The following is a 17,176-nucleotide window of genomic DNA, read 5'->3' as shown; positions in this document are numbered from 1 at the left end:
CTTTACTTCAGACATTTACCAGTAAATCTCAAGAATAACCAAGTAGCTTCTGTTAATGTCTGAAAAGCCATGTTTCTTCATAATTCCAGATATTTACCACCTTACTTGGTAAATTGACAGTTACTGATAAAAGTTAAGATTTAGCAGATTCTAACTTTTACCATAACATAATTTTATACATGTTGACCCATGTATTTGAAAGGTTTGCGCACCGCCTGGAGGGTACTCAGAACACCGGCTGACAGGCGTGTTTCTGTAAAATAGAGTGCAGTTTGATGCTACAGAGCTATTTTGCCCGTCTCCTTCATGTTGACACTTATCCGTTTAACAAGTCACTACAATATATTTTTATTTAAGTTGTATGTTGAATAGCCTACACTAGCATTATTTGTGGGGGTGCCAATGTTACCGATGTGTGTTGAGCTTTGATTCTGCATTCCATGTGCAGATTACATTTAAGTGTAAACTTGTTTGAAGAATATTGGTATGTACTCTACACCTGTGATAGCTGCTTGGCAGGGTTTTGTTAACAATCCCTTGTCGTGTAGTATTCCAATTCTGAGCATTCACGTGTAACTCTTGTGCACTTCTATATTGCTATATTGGTAATGAATGCACAGATGGTTTTGCGAGGCTCAAACACATTTGCGATTTGAGCAAAAAACTGCAATTTTCCAACTTCATCCAACTTGTGCCATGTTGGAAAATATCAATTTTTGAGCAAAAGTCTCAAAAATTTTGGCGAGGTACTAATTTTGCAAGGGGATTGCACATCATTTCGAATATCTAGGCCATACTGTATTAAAACAGTTGCTAACTTTGACCACAAGAGGGATCCTGGAACTTTGTAGTCCTTGTCATCCAAACAGTGACACTCTCATCTAATTTACTCATTTATTATGAAAATGAAAATTGAAGTTATTGTAAAAACTATAAAGAAATAATGCATGTATCCTTTAAGAACATTTTTATATAGGAATGCTAAGTGGATTCACATGAAATCTTACACTTGGAATGTAGTGCATGCATCACTTGGGATTGGAAAATTGTCCCGGATTACAGTGTGCAGGTTTACACAATCTAATACTGCACCTAAAAAATAAATACAATTAAAAGGTATAGAATAGAAACTATCTGAACACTTTCCAAAACTCTATTACAATAGATACAGTAGAAGAACAGTACAGGTATATCCAGTAATTCAAGGCTATATACATTGTACTTTCTACATTAAGAAAACCAGGATTTTACTGTACTGTACTTGTGGGTCTTGTATTTTACAAAAAAATACTTGATTATAAAATTAGAAAAGAAAAATCACATGACTGTGCTTTACAGACAAGACTTACACATCATGCCAGATTCCAGAATAGACAGGTTCTAGATTGTAGAGGGTTATCACACCATTCATTTCAATAGGGATTTGGCCAGGACCCACACGTTATGTCGAATTATACTGTATGTGTCTTTTAGAGCTGCAGTTAAAGCTGCATCTCTTTGCAAGTTAGTTTCAGTCCAGATGGGCAAGACAGCTTCTGACAGAATACAAAAAAGGTTGTCGGGTGTCTTTGTATCCAAATTGCTGGTGTTTTGTTAGAGATAAAAAGTAATGACTCTATGGGACCATTCCTGAGAACAGCCTCTGCTTCACATTTCCAACCGGAACTTCCCCGAAGGAAATATACATGGCAATCAAGGAGGACAGAATATGAAACTTGTCACTTCAAATCATCTGCAATGGTTGCCCTAGCCAATTCCTATACTGACAGTATTATGGCAGGTGTTTAAAAATGTAGTGTCTTTTATGTAAATATTGTATTATAGAATATAAGCACCTTCTGAGTCGTTTTGTAGTTATATCATCTTTTTTTTTGTTTGTTGGTTTAGCTAAGGCAATTAAAAATATTTGCTGCACACCACTTTTTGTCAAACGTAGTTCAAGGCTCATCCTGTGTCACCTATAAAACCGTATAACGATTACGATTTAAAACACTGCCATGCTAATTTCTACAGCTGCCTTCAAATGTCAACTTGTCTCAACAGTATTACAATGTTGTCACATGAAACGCGTACCTACAGTACACAAAAATACAATTTAGCTGTGAAGTGCCACTTGTGAGCAAAAAGGTATTTTTTGGCTTTTAAATGAAATTGTATGACTTAATAAAGGGATATTTTTTAAAATAATAATTTACGAAAATCATCAGCTTACTTTTAGGTCCGTCTACCCCAACTGGAAAACAGAAGCCTCCTCCTGACGTCGCTAATTTTAACTTCATTTATACTGGATATTGTGCAGTGTCCATATCTGATTTGTAATTCAAAACAGATTATATTTAAATGTTGGCCTTTTGGGCCTTCCAGAATTCAATACAATACATGTATATGGTTGTACAACCCTTTACTTTACCCCACTCTTGTCATTTATAAACTTTTTTTTAATTATTTTTTATCAATGGCACATCCAAATTTGAACTCAATAGAAATAACGATCTTTAAAATAAAAATACTTCCTTTAAAGATCATTTCTAGTACTTTTGACAGCTTTATATATATATATATATATATATATATATATAATATATTATTATATCTAGTTATATTATAAGGAGACCCTCTAATTCTGCAAAATTATCAGTTTCTCTGGTTTTACTATTTATAGGTATGTGTTTGGGTAAAATGAACACTTTTGTTTTATTCTATAAACTACTGACAACATTCCTCCCAAATTCCAAATAAAAATATTGTCATTTAGAGCATTTATTTGCAGAAAATGATACCTGGTCAAAATAACAAAAAAGATGCAGTGTTGTCAGACCTCGAATAATGCAAAGAAAATAAGTTCAGATTCATTTTTAAACAACACAATACTAATGTTTTAACTTAGGAAGTGTTCAAAAATCAATATTTGGTGGAATAACCCTGATTTTCAAGCACAGCTTTCATGCGTCTTGGCATGCTCTCCGCCAGTCTTTCACATTGATGTTGGGTGACTTTATGCCACTAATGGCGCAAAAATTCAAGCAGCTCGGCTTTGTTTGATGGCTTGTGACCACCCATCTTCCTCTTGATCACATTCCAGAGGTTTTCAATGGGGTTCAGGTCTGGAGATTGGGCTAGCCATGACAGGGTCTTGATCTGATTGTCCTCCATCCACACCTTGATTGACCTGGCTGTGTGGCATGGAGCATTGTCCTGCTGGAAAAACCAATCCTCAGAGTTGGGGAACATTGTCAGAGCAGAAGGAAGCAAGTTTTCTGCCAGGACAACCTTGTACTTGGCTGGTATACAGAACAGATTAAAAAAGTGCTGGACAAGAGAAATAATGTGTCAGATATCAAAGTGGATATGAGAATAGCAGTGATGAAGCCACTTTGCTTGAAAGCATTAACTACATTAACTACTGTGTAGTAGGACTGTTCTTTTTTTATGTTAAGCAATTTCGTGTTGTTTTTTTTTTTTCTTTATACAAGGGTTTAATTAAGTAATAGCCAAAACTGTTTGTGTCAGACATGTTGAAAGTCTGTAACAAAATGGTTGATTGTAATTGTCATTTTCAACCATATAAAACTGAACTGATTCTGCCAGTGCATGCTAGTCTAGTAACCAGTTTGAAATGATTTCGAAGCAAATAAAAGCATTTTCGTTTCGGCTTTATTGTTAAAGATTTCACACGTGGCAATACTGCCCTACAATTACTGCCTGGTAGTATTGTGATTGTTCTAGTGTGTTATGTTGTGAAACATAGTTTTAAAACTGAAAGACAGCAAATGCTTATCATAAAAGTTTGCTGGTTCTTAAAATTAAGGGTCATATAAGAATGATAAATACTGTAGCTGATTAGAAGGCCTCCTTTGTTGTTCTCCAAGTTACTGCAATTACACTGTAGATGATATAACGAGTTACTGTAAGTGAGATACTGTTTTAGCAGACACATTTAATTAAGTAAACATTTATTTAAATGTTTTTGGAATTAAAAGTATAAATGCAAAACTGTGACTATTTTTGTGAACATGCTGTGAAATAAAAATTCCCCAACGTAGCAAATCTCCCGAATTTAATACCAGCCAAAAATGTCCTGCCATACGGTATATAGAAACTAAAACAAATGTTTATGCCGACACCTCCAGGCATGTCAAAGTTTGTAGATGGCGATGTGCATCTGACTGATGCATATTTTTGGATGAAGTCCGCTGCCATCTGGTAATGTATGTTGTTTATCAGCTTACTATGTAGTGAGCACAATCAGTAAACTGCAGTGTTAATTTTGCTCTTATTACAATGGATCGGTGGCTGGTTCTTGCAAAAAATACAGAGAAGCCACAGGCATGCTGGAGTTTTTTTCTTTACCTATGTGTGTGTGTGTATGTGTATGTGTGTTGTTGGGGGGGTGGCGGTGGGCGTCAAGTACCACAGACAAGAGGAAGGGAGTGCGGCACAAAAAGTTTGACAACCACTGTTGCAGAGTACCCTAAGTAGAGGCATTGTAGAGTTACATCATGCTGTCTTTGTGTTCTTCAGGAAGGGAGATCCTAAAAGAAATAAATAAAGAACATTTGCCAAATTGGGTTTCATTCAGTACTAAATAACATTCTACTTTGAACTAGCTGGCGCCACTGAATTTTGTTTTACAAATACAAAAACTATGTGATTATTTATAAGTGACTCATTTGGCACCTTATTCTCGATCCTCTATATGAAAATTATATTTCTGTTTATACTTATATTGGTGACACTCACCATGATCAAGGCTTTAAAGGACGTTCCCAGCAGCTGCTTGTTCATCTTAGTGAGGAGGTCATAACTGATGATGTTGATGATTCCCGAGGTGAGACTGTCTTTGCCTTTGACAAAAGCATTGATGCTGTCAGCCTTCACAGAGGGCAACCACCTCTGAAATGCCTATATGAATACAAAGACAGCATGTTACTTTTTGTGATCTATAACAACATTAATGTGTAAGTGTCTACATTATGTGAGAACGTAAAAGACTTAATATTACATAAATCACCTTAGACTGCACACATCCTACTGTATCAACAGTAAAGCTGACCTAAATTTGGCATGCATCGCTAAGGAAAACATTTAGGAACAAAAAAAGTTTAGTCCTTGGTAAATGTTTAAACATTTAACAACTCTCAGAAAATAACTCCGTGTAGCACAGCCATCCTGTACTGTAGCTCAGCCCAGGTGAACCTGACTGAAGAGGGTGTTATCACCAGCAGGGTCACTCCTTCCTGTAGTACGTTGTTATGCAGATTGCCTGGACCGTCGTCCCCAGGCCCATATCATGAACCAGGAGCAGCCGGCCCTCCCGCGACACAGCAAAGCTACAGATCACAGAGGAGGACACTAGAAGGGGACTGTGGGGTTTGCTCACAGTACAGCTGCACAGCATAGTCTTTCACACAATCTCTAAACACAACAGGGACTGTTGCAAAGCCCATAATGACATCCAATTGCCAAATTTATACAGTTACAGAATAAAGCTATTATAAACAGAAAGTACATTGCTTCATTTCACTTATGGGTTATTCTGTTTTAAAAACAATTGTTGGAAAATAAAGCATGTTTAAGCATATACTTAACAGCAGAATTAGGAGAATTGCTTTCCTTATATCAAGCTCTACATGTGCTAAGCAATGTGGTGTAATTTAGAACAGGGAGATTCATCCGGTCATTCTGTCGCTAGATTTAAATTAATGCAAGGTAGGTTCCAAATTGACAATATTCACTCAACAGGATTGCTAGATCTCTCAACATGTGTATATTGTATTGTACTGCATTGTCTCTGGAAGTGAATGAGGCCGTTTTGCAGCATGGGGGCGACACTGGGATCTCAGGCTTGTGGGGTTGGGTCTGACTGAACTGTCTGAGGGGATCCCACACAGCACTTCCACTGGAGCGCACTGAGAGAGAGGAAAGCAGAGATAGAGAGCAGAGAGAGAGAGCAGAGAGATGGAGGGAGACGGGCGTTAGCAAACTGAACAACTGCCACACAGGGAAAACTACCTTCTGCACTATTGAAGGGAACTAAATGCAAGATTCTCCACTGTATCAAGCCTCGTGAGACAATTGCACAAGGGCACTATATAAGTTACTACATTGTTGTCTCAAGCAGTTTGGGAGATGACATCCTATATACAATAAGAACAGTGCAAAATGATGTCCCCTCTGAACAGAAGTTATAAATTCTGTTCACAGAATTTAAAAAATTGCAAATATCTACTTCACGTACTGCTTTTGCCTGAAATACACACAATAGAAAATACTACTGTATGCCATTTTTTGTAGTTAGTTCAGAGGGGTAAAGAGGCCTTCAGAACCTATTCTTACTTCTTACTATTGTTTGCTTAATACAACGTTAGATATAATGGCTTTGACAATATTTTGCAAATGAACAAATATTCAAATACTTGTCTGAATTTTTTACAGATCTCTGAACATAAAAATACTATGTTCATCCCAGCATTGTATAAAACCAATCAATGACTGCCCTGCACTAGTGCTTATTGAAGAGTTTGAATGACTGACCTATTTTCTGAATGAGAAAGCAGGCCTGCTTTTGAATGCTCTCACTTAGCCCCTTGCAATCCTCAAGCAGAAAGCTCCACTTCCTGGTCTTCATGTCTGAGAAGGAAATCGAGAGACAAAACTTACAGACAGACATTGACAACTGGGCCGAACTGGGGGCGAGGTGGTGCACACCAAACTAATTTCACTTTTTGCCCAAATGGAATAAAATTAAGCCACCAATAAAGTTATTTCAAAATGATTCTTACTGTAATAAAAGGTTTAAGGTTGTGTTTCGACTGTTGGAAAGCTAGGGAACACATGAGTTTTTCTGATACATTCACCAAGGTTCTTAGAGCTGATCTGTTTGAACGCCTCAGTGACATCAGCCTGGATGCCCACCTCCACCTCGAAGTGCGATCATGACACCAGCACACAGCGGCCCTGCGTGGTGGCGCTGGGGTTCTGCCAGTTGGCACACAGCTTCAGCAGGGCACCCAGAGTGGCACTTTTAACAGACACAGCAGTCGCTGCAGCCAGGTCCAGATTCTCCATTCCTTCCAGCGAAGTCAGGGTCACTGAGGGAATCCTCTGCAAATCCTCCACTGTGGGATCCAACAAGACAAAAAAGATGACCATCCTGGGCTATGTTACAATAGTATGAAACAAAGTCCATCAAACACAACCTCTGAACCAGCTAAATAAAAGTGACATTTACCATGGGTTTTTTTTTGTTTTTTTTAATGGCACTTACACTAATTTGTTTGGTTGTTTAGGTCTGCTTGCGTCAATTGTTAATCAGAGGGAGTCATTGATTTATGTGACTTGACAAAAGGTATCCAGAAAAAAAAAAAAAAAAAAATCTTACTTACTCAACTGGCTGTAGTCCTCCAGATCCACATTTTGGTGGCAGAATCTACAAAAGCACACAAAACAAGAATGATTCAAAAAGCAAGTGACAAATCAAGTGGCATGTTGTGAAGATGTCATGTTTTACCAAAAGTAGTCATCAAATTAAGGAACAAGGCAAAGTACCTGTATTCCAGCTAGCCTAGCCAAGCCATTCTAGTAAATCAGTAAACCAGAACTATGGCCAGAGGGACCAGAAAATCACATCAACCATAAAAATGTAATATATTTTCTTATGCTGTATGCTGACAAAATAATTTTAGAAAGAGTTAAGCCCTCCTCTTACCATAGTTCCTGTTGGGCAGGCTTTTTTGCACAAAGAGCCCTGTGGGTTTTGTAGCTGACCTATAATCGGAATCGGTCCACTGTGTGCATCACACACTCCCCCTTCACCAAGCTCACTGCTTTCTTTCCCGGCTCGGTGCCTGCTGTTTTTTATGTCTGTCCACTGTCTTTCATGCCAAGAGGAGGGGGGGTCTCCGAGCTGGAGCTGCTGCTGGCTGAATTCACTGCTGTACTGTAAAATCTGCTGGCTGAGGAGGCAGGGGCTCCTGAACATGTCTTCTCAGTTTCAGTCTTTGTTTCTGTGGTTTGATTCCTGAGCCAGACCTGGGGGGGAAATCTGCTTTCCGCTGAACACTGAAACTCTGGGGGGCTCTACCTTGCACAGGGGAAGACTGGAATAAAAAAGAACTTGAGTTTGTAAACATTACAAAAATTACGAATAAAAAAATAGTGACTGGTAATGTAAATTTAAAGACAGTGTAAAAAAAGAAAAATGCATATCAAATACAGACTTTAGCTTCAGGGCAGTAGCATGTTTTATTCAGAAGTACTGTATGTGTGTACAGTTCAGTTCATATACAGAGCCCCTGGAGTGCTTAGACCGACCATACTGTATGAGGTCTGATGTAAATTATATTACTGGCTATTATCTCCTTCAACCCACCACTACTGTCAGAAAAAAAAGTCCTGTGTGCAATAGTAATCAGCTCCCTGCCACTGAGTGTGGGCTGAGGAAATGTTGTATTGCCAGCGTCAAAACTGACGCTGGCAATACAACATTTTGGAGACATTGGCTAACTAAAATCTCCAGTGTGCAAAATTAACAGTCTGTTTATTACTCCCGTATTAGTAATTGTCGTATTTTTAATATAGCCTCTGTCACTGCAGTCAAGCATAATACGTTCAAAACGACAGCACAACCTATAGTATTTGAGCTCGAGCACTAGCACATCTTCTGCAAACAAAATGAATGTTTAAAACCATGTTATTTATTTTAGCGCCGTCGACGTTATACTGACACGAAACTAATCGACTTTGGTTTAAAATATATCTTTTGCACGGTCTAAACTAGACTAAAGAGTGTAATAAAAGACAACTATAGGCACTTGGCAAACGAAATTACATAAATAACTAACAGTAAGCGTGCAGAAATATAGTATTTACCTAAAATAAATTCTACAAATTTACCCTACAGTAAATTCAACACACAAAACTTATAAATGACAAATTGGACGTACTCTGATCCGGCAACAACAAGTATACCAGTATCTTCAAGTTCCAGATATCCTGGCTTGTATTTTTTATTATTTATTCAAACTTGGCGCTCTGCCTAAATAAATTCTGAGCTTCGAATCCTGTCAACATTATTCTTTGGCAATACAAATTATTAATTATTATTATTATTATTTATAAGTCTCCATCATGTGACAGGCAGTGTATGCGACCAACGGCATTTTTTTCTTTGAACAACGTTATTAATACAACGATATATTTTTATGGAGATGTTAACCCTTTGACGTCTGTTTATTTCGTTTTCGTTTTGTATAGAAACACTCAGTGATAAATAGCAGCAACTAATGTTGTGCTAATTGCTTGCAAATGCTGGTATTCTGGTAGATAAGAGAGAACAATGGGACGAGTGAAAACAGTTCTTCAAATGTATTTTCTGTTACTATAAAATTTTATTTTCATGAAATGTGGTTCTTTCATAACAAACATGTAAAAAAAAAACTTATTATTAGTATAATATCATCAATGTTATTGCTGTGTTTTAAAAAAAATCACACTCGACTATGCTGTTGGTTAAATGGAAGTACCCTGTATGATTTCTCCTTCCCACTCACTGCCAGGTAAAAGCACCCCGCTTTGGAAGTTATTGTGTGGCAGGATAGATGATGGCTTTCATCTCAGCCAAAGGGAAAATAATGCCAATAAAACAATGAGTCACTTGTGAAAATACTGTCATGCTACCAAGAGGTAAGAAAATGTATTTAAAGCATTTGTTATCATTACCCTTTTGATGCAGTATATCTTTGTAAATATATTCTGGGGGGGAGGGGGGATTTGACTTAATTTCTTCCTAGATTTAGCTTTTAATAATATCTTTATTTTCATATGGCACCTTTCATAGTGCACCACTATCACAAAGTGCTTTACAGAGGTAGGCTGTGAACTATGCATTATATGCAGAGTCACTTACAATAGGACAATGATTTAACATCTCATCCACAGGAGCAAGCACAAGGAGGTTATGTTACTCGCTTAGGGTCACACAGTGAGTCAGTCAGTAGCAGAGATGGGAATGAACCCTTGACCTTCTGGTTACAAGCCCTGGACTTTAACTACTGGACCACACTGCCTCTTTTAAGTTTGTGTGAGCTTGGAAACTGTTAGTTTATGTCAGGCTGTCTTCTGTTGTATTTCGACATCCAGACTCATATTTGAATGTAATAGCTGGTGAAGATCGTTGCCATTGTATTGATCTGACCTCTTGACGTGTTCAGGGCAGTAGAACTCTGTGTGTGGAAATTAACTTTTTCAGCTGACAGAGCACATCAGGGGGGCAGAGATCCTAACAAGCACCCACAGGGACAACCGAAGTTAATAAGGTGCTCTGTTATTTATGAAAAAAAAAAACAACACCCTGAGAGCTTCACACTGGGAGTCTAATCAAAATTTGGAATTAGTTATTGAACCAGTACAGGGCTCTTAACATTGTGGTTCTTTAAGAACAGTGCCAAACGTAATTGTATCTGAAGTTGGTTGTTAGTTTGACAGACAATTTGATAACAAAATAATAAAAAAAGACTTTTTCAGAATTGTTGGTGGAACCTCCCTGTGACAGAATGATTCTTGGTGACAGATCTCTCTCCTGACCTGTGAGGGCACTGTGTAAAAGGAACAGAGGGACCTGGACTAGATGGCCAGACAATTCATTCCCAGGGTTAGAAGGAGGTCAGTCATCTAGAAAGGGGGAGGAGCTATGATACACTAAATCATTGACCCAAACAGAAAACGACGTGGCAGCCGCAGATTGGAGGAGTGGTTGCACTAGTTAACCAAGGGTTCATGATTGACGGTACAAAAGGGGGTGTAGTAAAGTGATCTGTTCCTTGTTATGGTTAAGCTGAACCAGAAGGAGAAACCTGTGTTGTTATCGTGAGTGTTTTGTTTTGTCATTAATGAACACGATCCGGGGCTGTCACCAAAGGCAAGCACTAAACCCGGACAACACTGCACCCTGTTTGCACATTAAACTGTATTTCAACCATGAGCACTTTAGCACTCACTGTGGACTTGTGTTTGTGTTTTATGTTACGTGTGGGTGGTTAGGAACGGAATTGTTATTATTTCGGGACCAACCCGTGGAGTGAAACAGAGCAATACACGACGATGTATTGCCTGTTAACATTGTTATTATTTACTGCCTTTGGGTCATCAGACCAATAGGATTACAAAATAAAATATCATTGCTCCTGGATTATTGTTGTCTGTCTGTTCATTGATCACTATTGCATCCCTGCACCTGCACACAGTTAACCACTTTGCCACCCTCCCTTATAAGAGTTTATGGTACATCTGCATTGTCACGCATTACCAATGTTTACCATTTCTCTTATTTTCTTCATTGTAATTACAGTCAATGTTTTTCTGCTGGTACTGAAGTGTATTTTTAAAGATATATTTCCATTATATATAAGCTACAGTAGGTATTTTTCAAAAAACGTTAAGAACTGTTTTTTTAAAGTCAATTTTGATTCATTCAAGACTGCATGTAACATTTTTCAACTGGTTTAGAGAGTTTTAGATGTTTATACTAACTTTTTATTCTAACACTTTTCCAAAAACAGTCCTTAAAACACACGTTAAAGTTCTGTTGATCGGGCCCAGTATATAAAAAACATGTAAACCTTTTGCAAACCTTAAAATAAGGAATAATATCTTACAATATGGAACAAATAGCAAAGTTAATCTTCCTAGGTAGACAAAACTGTTGCAGAAAATAAAATGCAATTCCTCTCCCCCCCCCCAGCCCCCTCCTAAGGGGAGACTGGCCAAGTGTTACAAGGATTTTTTAAAAGCCAAAATAAATATATAATGATGTCATTGTTCCACTTTTGCAAAAATGTGAACAAAAACTGGGCAAATCACCCTTTGAGTTCACTCTTCCTAGATTCTACCTGCTCTAAAAGGAAACATGGAAACATGTCTACATAGCTGCTCTCTCTAGTGTGAATAAAAAAAATAAAACAACTTCCCCTATCTTGACTCTAGGCTGTTTCAGCTTTTTTAAAAGAAGACAGACAATCTATTAAAATGACAAATATGCATAAATATGTTTTATCAGTCTGACCTGTTAGATGCTGGTTTGTTTGATGTACATAGAGTGGAGCTTGATATTTTTTATATATAGGAGGCATGCTGTGACTAAAGGAGTGGTGTGACAGCTCCTATAATATATTGCATAAGGTTACTGTCTGAATGATTTACAACAAAAAATAATGTCACTTGTATTTCACATACTGTGTAGATGTATATTTTTATTGTTCACATTGTGCACCAACTTTGATCTACTGTAAATGCAGAATCGAGGGGAAAAAGCTATTAAACAGGCATAGAAGTTGTAAATAACGTAGGCTGTTAGCTGCTATACTCTTTGAAAGGAATGGTTGGGGGACTGAGCCAGCCAGATATCGGCCTGATTGGCATTCATGCTTTCAAGGATCTGTAAAATATCAGTGACTCTTGCAGTGTAATGTTTTTTTTGTCAATGGTCTGTGTGCCATAAATTAAGAAATACTAAAAGAGCATTAATAAATTCAATGACAAATGTTTTGACTGCAAGTCTTTCTCAATGTCAAGGGTTATTAACTCTGCAGTAGGTAAGGGGGCTTATTTTCAATTGAAGACATTGAGACATATTTATAGTGCCAATGTTTGTCACAGAATTGTAGACATTTATTTTAGTATTACTACGCATTCCACCATAGAGTGTTCTAGTCTGTTGGCTACTTTGCAGTGGACACCAGTATGGGTCATAGAGGAGGCTAACTATTATTGTAATTAATAATTGATTAATATGCAAATCATTTCTCTCATTGCAATCACTGAGATAACATAGCTTGAATCTTGGTTGAACTGACTTGCTGATCTGACTGGGGGCCCAAGGGAGGTCCCAGATTGGCATTAGTGCTCCTGTGGGTTGGGTAGGAAAAATCATCTAAGCATGGATCACACCATCGTGCCTCAGTAACCCCACGTGTCAAGGCAGAGGTTTCCCAGGCTGGTTCAGTAGCTTCATAACATCCATTGCTCAGGTTTGATGGGTGAAAAAGAGGCAATTGGCTTGACAGGGGAATAGAGGTTCCTAGTTTATTTTTAGTCCGTGTTTACTGTAGTTTTTTATTAAGTCCTTGTTAAAAGTATGAAAAAACAAACACACTGAAGGTGCTTAAGTGGCTTTAAATTACATGATTTAATCATTTTTTGGTCCTACTTTTGTGAAAATAACGGTTTTTCCCCTTTCAAAAAAAGCAGAGTTAATTCAAGAGTATAGAAAACACTTTGAAAATAGGCCCCTTGTCACTTCAATACGACAGTAGAGTTATAGAAGAACCTTGAGTGAGTGTATTTCCCACTACCCATAACAGTCAAGAGTCTGTTCTCATGAAATGGAAGTTCATAAATCATACTATTTTTTTGCCAGCATGGATGCTTGTATTCAGTGCCATAATTATAATTTGAAATATAATAGAAATATTATATTTTTAAATTTGAGTGAAACTTGGACCATTTAGAAAAATACATTAGTATATTGATCAAAACAACTTCCTTAAACGCTGTCATTTTGACAAATAACTAATTCACGTTTTACAACAATTCGGTAGCATAAACGCAAATATTGTACGTTTGTCAAACTGTGTCTTAAACCACCCATACTTGGTTTGTAGGATTGCTTATTAAGTCTTGTAAAGTATACATTAATTCGAAATGTTTCCCTTTATATTGAGTTTCTCATTCAAATACGACCATTGCATCACTTCTCCGTGACGCGAAGAGAAGGGTATCGCTGCAAGAGGTACGCGTCCCATCTGGTACATCCAGTCTTGTACATCTATTAGATTCGAACAGACTTGGCGAGCTGCCCCAGGAATCATGGTGCTGAAACTGCAGCACTTGCCAGCAGCCGCTGAGCACAAACATACAAGCACTGACTGACACGTCCATACAGAAACCTTGAATGAAAGTAAACACAGACTGGCACCTGAGATATAACGATGGTTCGCAGTTTTTTTTTTTTTTTTTTTTTTTTTTTATTAAAAAGATAATGATTTATTTAAAATGATCGACCACCCTGGGAACCCTCGCCGATTCTGGGTCAGCTGCAATGGACCTGGTTTAGTTTTAGCAACCCAAGATAGCTCGGAGCAGGATATATATGTAATTTGTAAAACAGATAGACAGCAGTAGTATTTTGTAATCCTCATAAAAAATAAAAATAAATAAATAATAACGACTATAAATACCACACTGGTCACTGGATATAGCGGAGCACCAACTGGAGCAGCAGCGCAAAGCATCCGACATCACTTCGCACAGATATAATGTGACAGGACCTAATCTGTACGCTGGTAACGGTAAGGGATCGACATATTGTTTACCGTTCAAAAATAAACGAAAAGATCATGTGAAAATTGATACTGTCAGATACTAACATATACTGCTACTGCTGCAAACAGTAAACCGTGGTAGTATTATGTCATCCAGTCAGGTGTGATCGATCTGTGAATGGTCTGCTCAAACAAACGTTTCAACGCTCAGCAGACATGGGCAGCAGCCGAATAACTACATTTTGAAATACAACAAAACATTTCATATAATATACAACACATATTTTATAGATTGTTTAGCTTTCTGGACTATTGTCAACGTACACACAGAAAATCCTGCTATCCGATAATGGTATTATAAATCTGACTTTTTTTTTTTTTTTAGATAATCGTTTTAAAAAGAAAATACAATACCTTTGGGAAAACAAAAGTCGCACACGTAAGCTTTTCGGAGTTTTAATGTCTTTAATGTCTCTGTTAATTTATTCACCACCAATGTAAACATGCATCGCCCCCAACATATTGTATAAAATACGGTGGTATCTTTTAAAGCCTTTCAAATACGAAATAGAAAAAGGTATCTCTGCTAATGTCACACCTGAATGTTGTAACCCTATGACAGCTGTCAGCTTTTGCTTTTTTGTATTGTTCTGACGTTTTCTGAATTCTCACCAAAAAAATGTAAAAAAATGTAGACGCATCATTCAGAATATTTTCTCGAAACTACAAAACAAAATACATGGTCTTGACTGTCACAAAGCCGCTTTTGATGTCCTCTTTTTATCAGAAAAAAACACCGACAGCCTACCTCAAAAAAACAAGCAAAACAGAACAAATAAACACAAACCATTGCGAGTTCCCCTTACAGCTTATTAAACCATTTTTTTTTTAATACCGAGTTTTGTAACGACACGGAGTACTTCTGAGAAACCTATTGCAAAGAAGATACGTTCTTCCCCGGCTGTAGCCTATTTTAACTGACCTGAAAGACACATGTTGTTAGCAGCCTGTTTCATTTTATGCTGCTGTGGATTGTTGAGTCACAGACAAATGCTGCGCCACCAGGCCTTGGTGAAGGGCCGCTGCTGCGTCTTGTTCAGTGATCTGAAGGTTTTCCTGCTCAGGCCACAGACTCCTTCAGCCCCTTCACCTCTATTCCTCCCCATGAGCGGTGGAAACACAGAGAGTCATGGCAACGGAGTCCTGGGCGCCAGCAGCATCGTTGATAGCAACAACACCTTGACAAGTGTCCCATCGTCCGCAGTCTGGGAACCACCACCGATAGGGGGCACAGCCAGTACAGAAGAGGAGGAGGGCAGAGGTACGGGGGTATGGGGCGGCACGGCAGAGGCAGCGGAGCACTCTGCATCCCTCATCAGCAGCACCTCGTCAGATGACTTCTACAAGGGTAAAAGAGAGGACGGGCAGTCTCTAACCAGCTGCACAGAGAGTGGCACGCTGACCCCACTCTGCAGAATCTGCTTTCAGGGACCTGACCAGGTAAAACATTTTTTAAATTTTAATAGTGTTCAGAATAGGGACACTCTCCCAGGTACCCAGTAAACAATTAAATATAACCCAGTTGCTTTCCTCCATGATGTTCGTGTTTATCACAATCCACTGCTCCCCAATAACTTCCCATGCATCCACTCAATCAGTTACAAAATAGCAGAGTAGACCATTTTGAGCTCTGTTTATTTGAATTAAATCCAAATAAATATTTATTAATTTGCTTTACTTATTAACAGTTCAATAGGTTTACCCAGTCAAAGGAAAGAAATTAAGGATTCTATATGAAATGAAGGGTTCTGTATGAAATGAAGGGTTCTGTATGAAATGAAGTTGTCTGTACTATACCCTTCTTCTTCTTTTCCTGTACAAAAGGATTGACCTTATGTCAGTCTCGGAAGAATGGTTTGTAACAGAAGTGCTTCAGGCATAGAATAGGCATGTGTAGAAAAGAAAGTTTAAATCTAATTTCGAAATCTCAGAACTTTCACCCGCCAATCACCCGTGGAACATTAAAAAAATATCGAGCTTAAAAAAACAGCAACATTGAAACATTAATAAATAAATCTGTAAGTTGTAGATTCTAAATGTTTAAAAGAACAGTACAGACACTGCTTGCCAGTTTATAATTACAATAAACCCCTTGTCTGAATGACAGCCTTGCCATTGCAGATGAGTACCACGTAGTAATGTCCTTCAATCAGGGTTCTGTTTCTTAATTAGACAGCTGAATTCAGAGAATGTCTTTCCTTCAATCAGGCTATACATCTGCTTAGCAACACAGCACACTTTAAATCAGTGCAATTTGGCCTGCCAACCTGTCATTGAATTTGAAACACTTGATTCCAAAGGAAATTTGGTTAAAGTTTTATGAGCCTGTGGCTGTTGTAGAACTCTCAACTTCCAATATCTTACAGAACATCACATATTTGGAGATCTCACCAGTACACCCCAGATAAAAAGCTTGATGGTCTCTCACTTTTAGAAAGTCGTAAGTATATAGGTGTGGGAGATAGGTACAGTATGTTGCCTTTGTTTTTTTGTCATCAGGGAAGCATTAGAAACTAAGAACATAAGAAAGTTTACAAACGAGAGGAGGCCATTCGGTCCATCTTGCTTGTTTGATTGGTAGTTGCTTATTGATCCCAGAGTCCCAGAATTACAATGACCCCTATCTGCTGTAGTAAGCACATGCTAGTGGCTGTGATAACAGTTTCTCTGCACTACTGGTCTTGCACATCGCTACCACTTGTAATAAGATTGTGAGTTTCAAAATTACCTCCCCTTTTATGGGGTTTGAAATAATTATGCATGGTTATTATTCATACAGTGGCTATCAAAAGTAGTTG

General features: G+C 38.0%; 1 protein-coding gene and 1 long non-coding RNA gene across 2 annotated transcripts in view; one reads left to right on the top strand and one right to left on the bottom strand.

Moving 5' to 3' along the window:
* Positions 1 to 3,285: 3,285 nt before the first annotated feature.
* Positions 3,286 to 15,389, bottom strand: LOC121321391. Its single transcript, XR_005950934.1, has 7 exons — positions 15,301 to 15,389; positions 7,709 to 8,099; positions 7,386 to 7,429; positions 6,916 to 7,118; positions 6,535 to 6,630; positions 4,741 to 5,909; positions 3,286 to 4,532 (listed from the first exon to the last, which is right to left on the bottom strand). It is a non-coding gene; the product is annotated as an uncharacterized LOC121321391 (long non-coding RNA).
* LOC121321390 (E3 ubiquitin-protein ligase MARCHF4-like) overlaps positions 15,312 to 17,176 on the top strand; it is a 34,169-nt gene continuing 32,304 nt past the window's right edge. Inside the window, exon 1 of the mRNA XM_041260307.1 lies at positions 15,312 to 15,818. Within this exon, the coding sequence (XP_041116241.1) occupies positions 15,312 to 15,818 (507 nt within the window). The remainder of the gene's footprint in view (positions 15,819 to 17,176) is intronic.

Source organism: Polyodon spathula, chromosome 10 (genome assembly GCF_017654505.1).
Source record: "Polyodon spathula isolate WHYD16114869_AA chromosome 10, ASM1765450v1, whole genome shotgun sequence".
NCBI lineage: Eukaryota > Metazoa > Chordata > Actinopteri > Acipenseriformes > Polyodontidae > Polyodon > Polyodon spathula.
The sequence above is the reverse complement of the archived record's forward strand: the minus strand, read 5'-3'. Positions and strand labels throughout refer to the sequence as shown.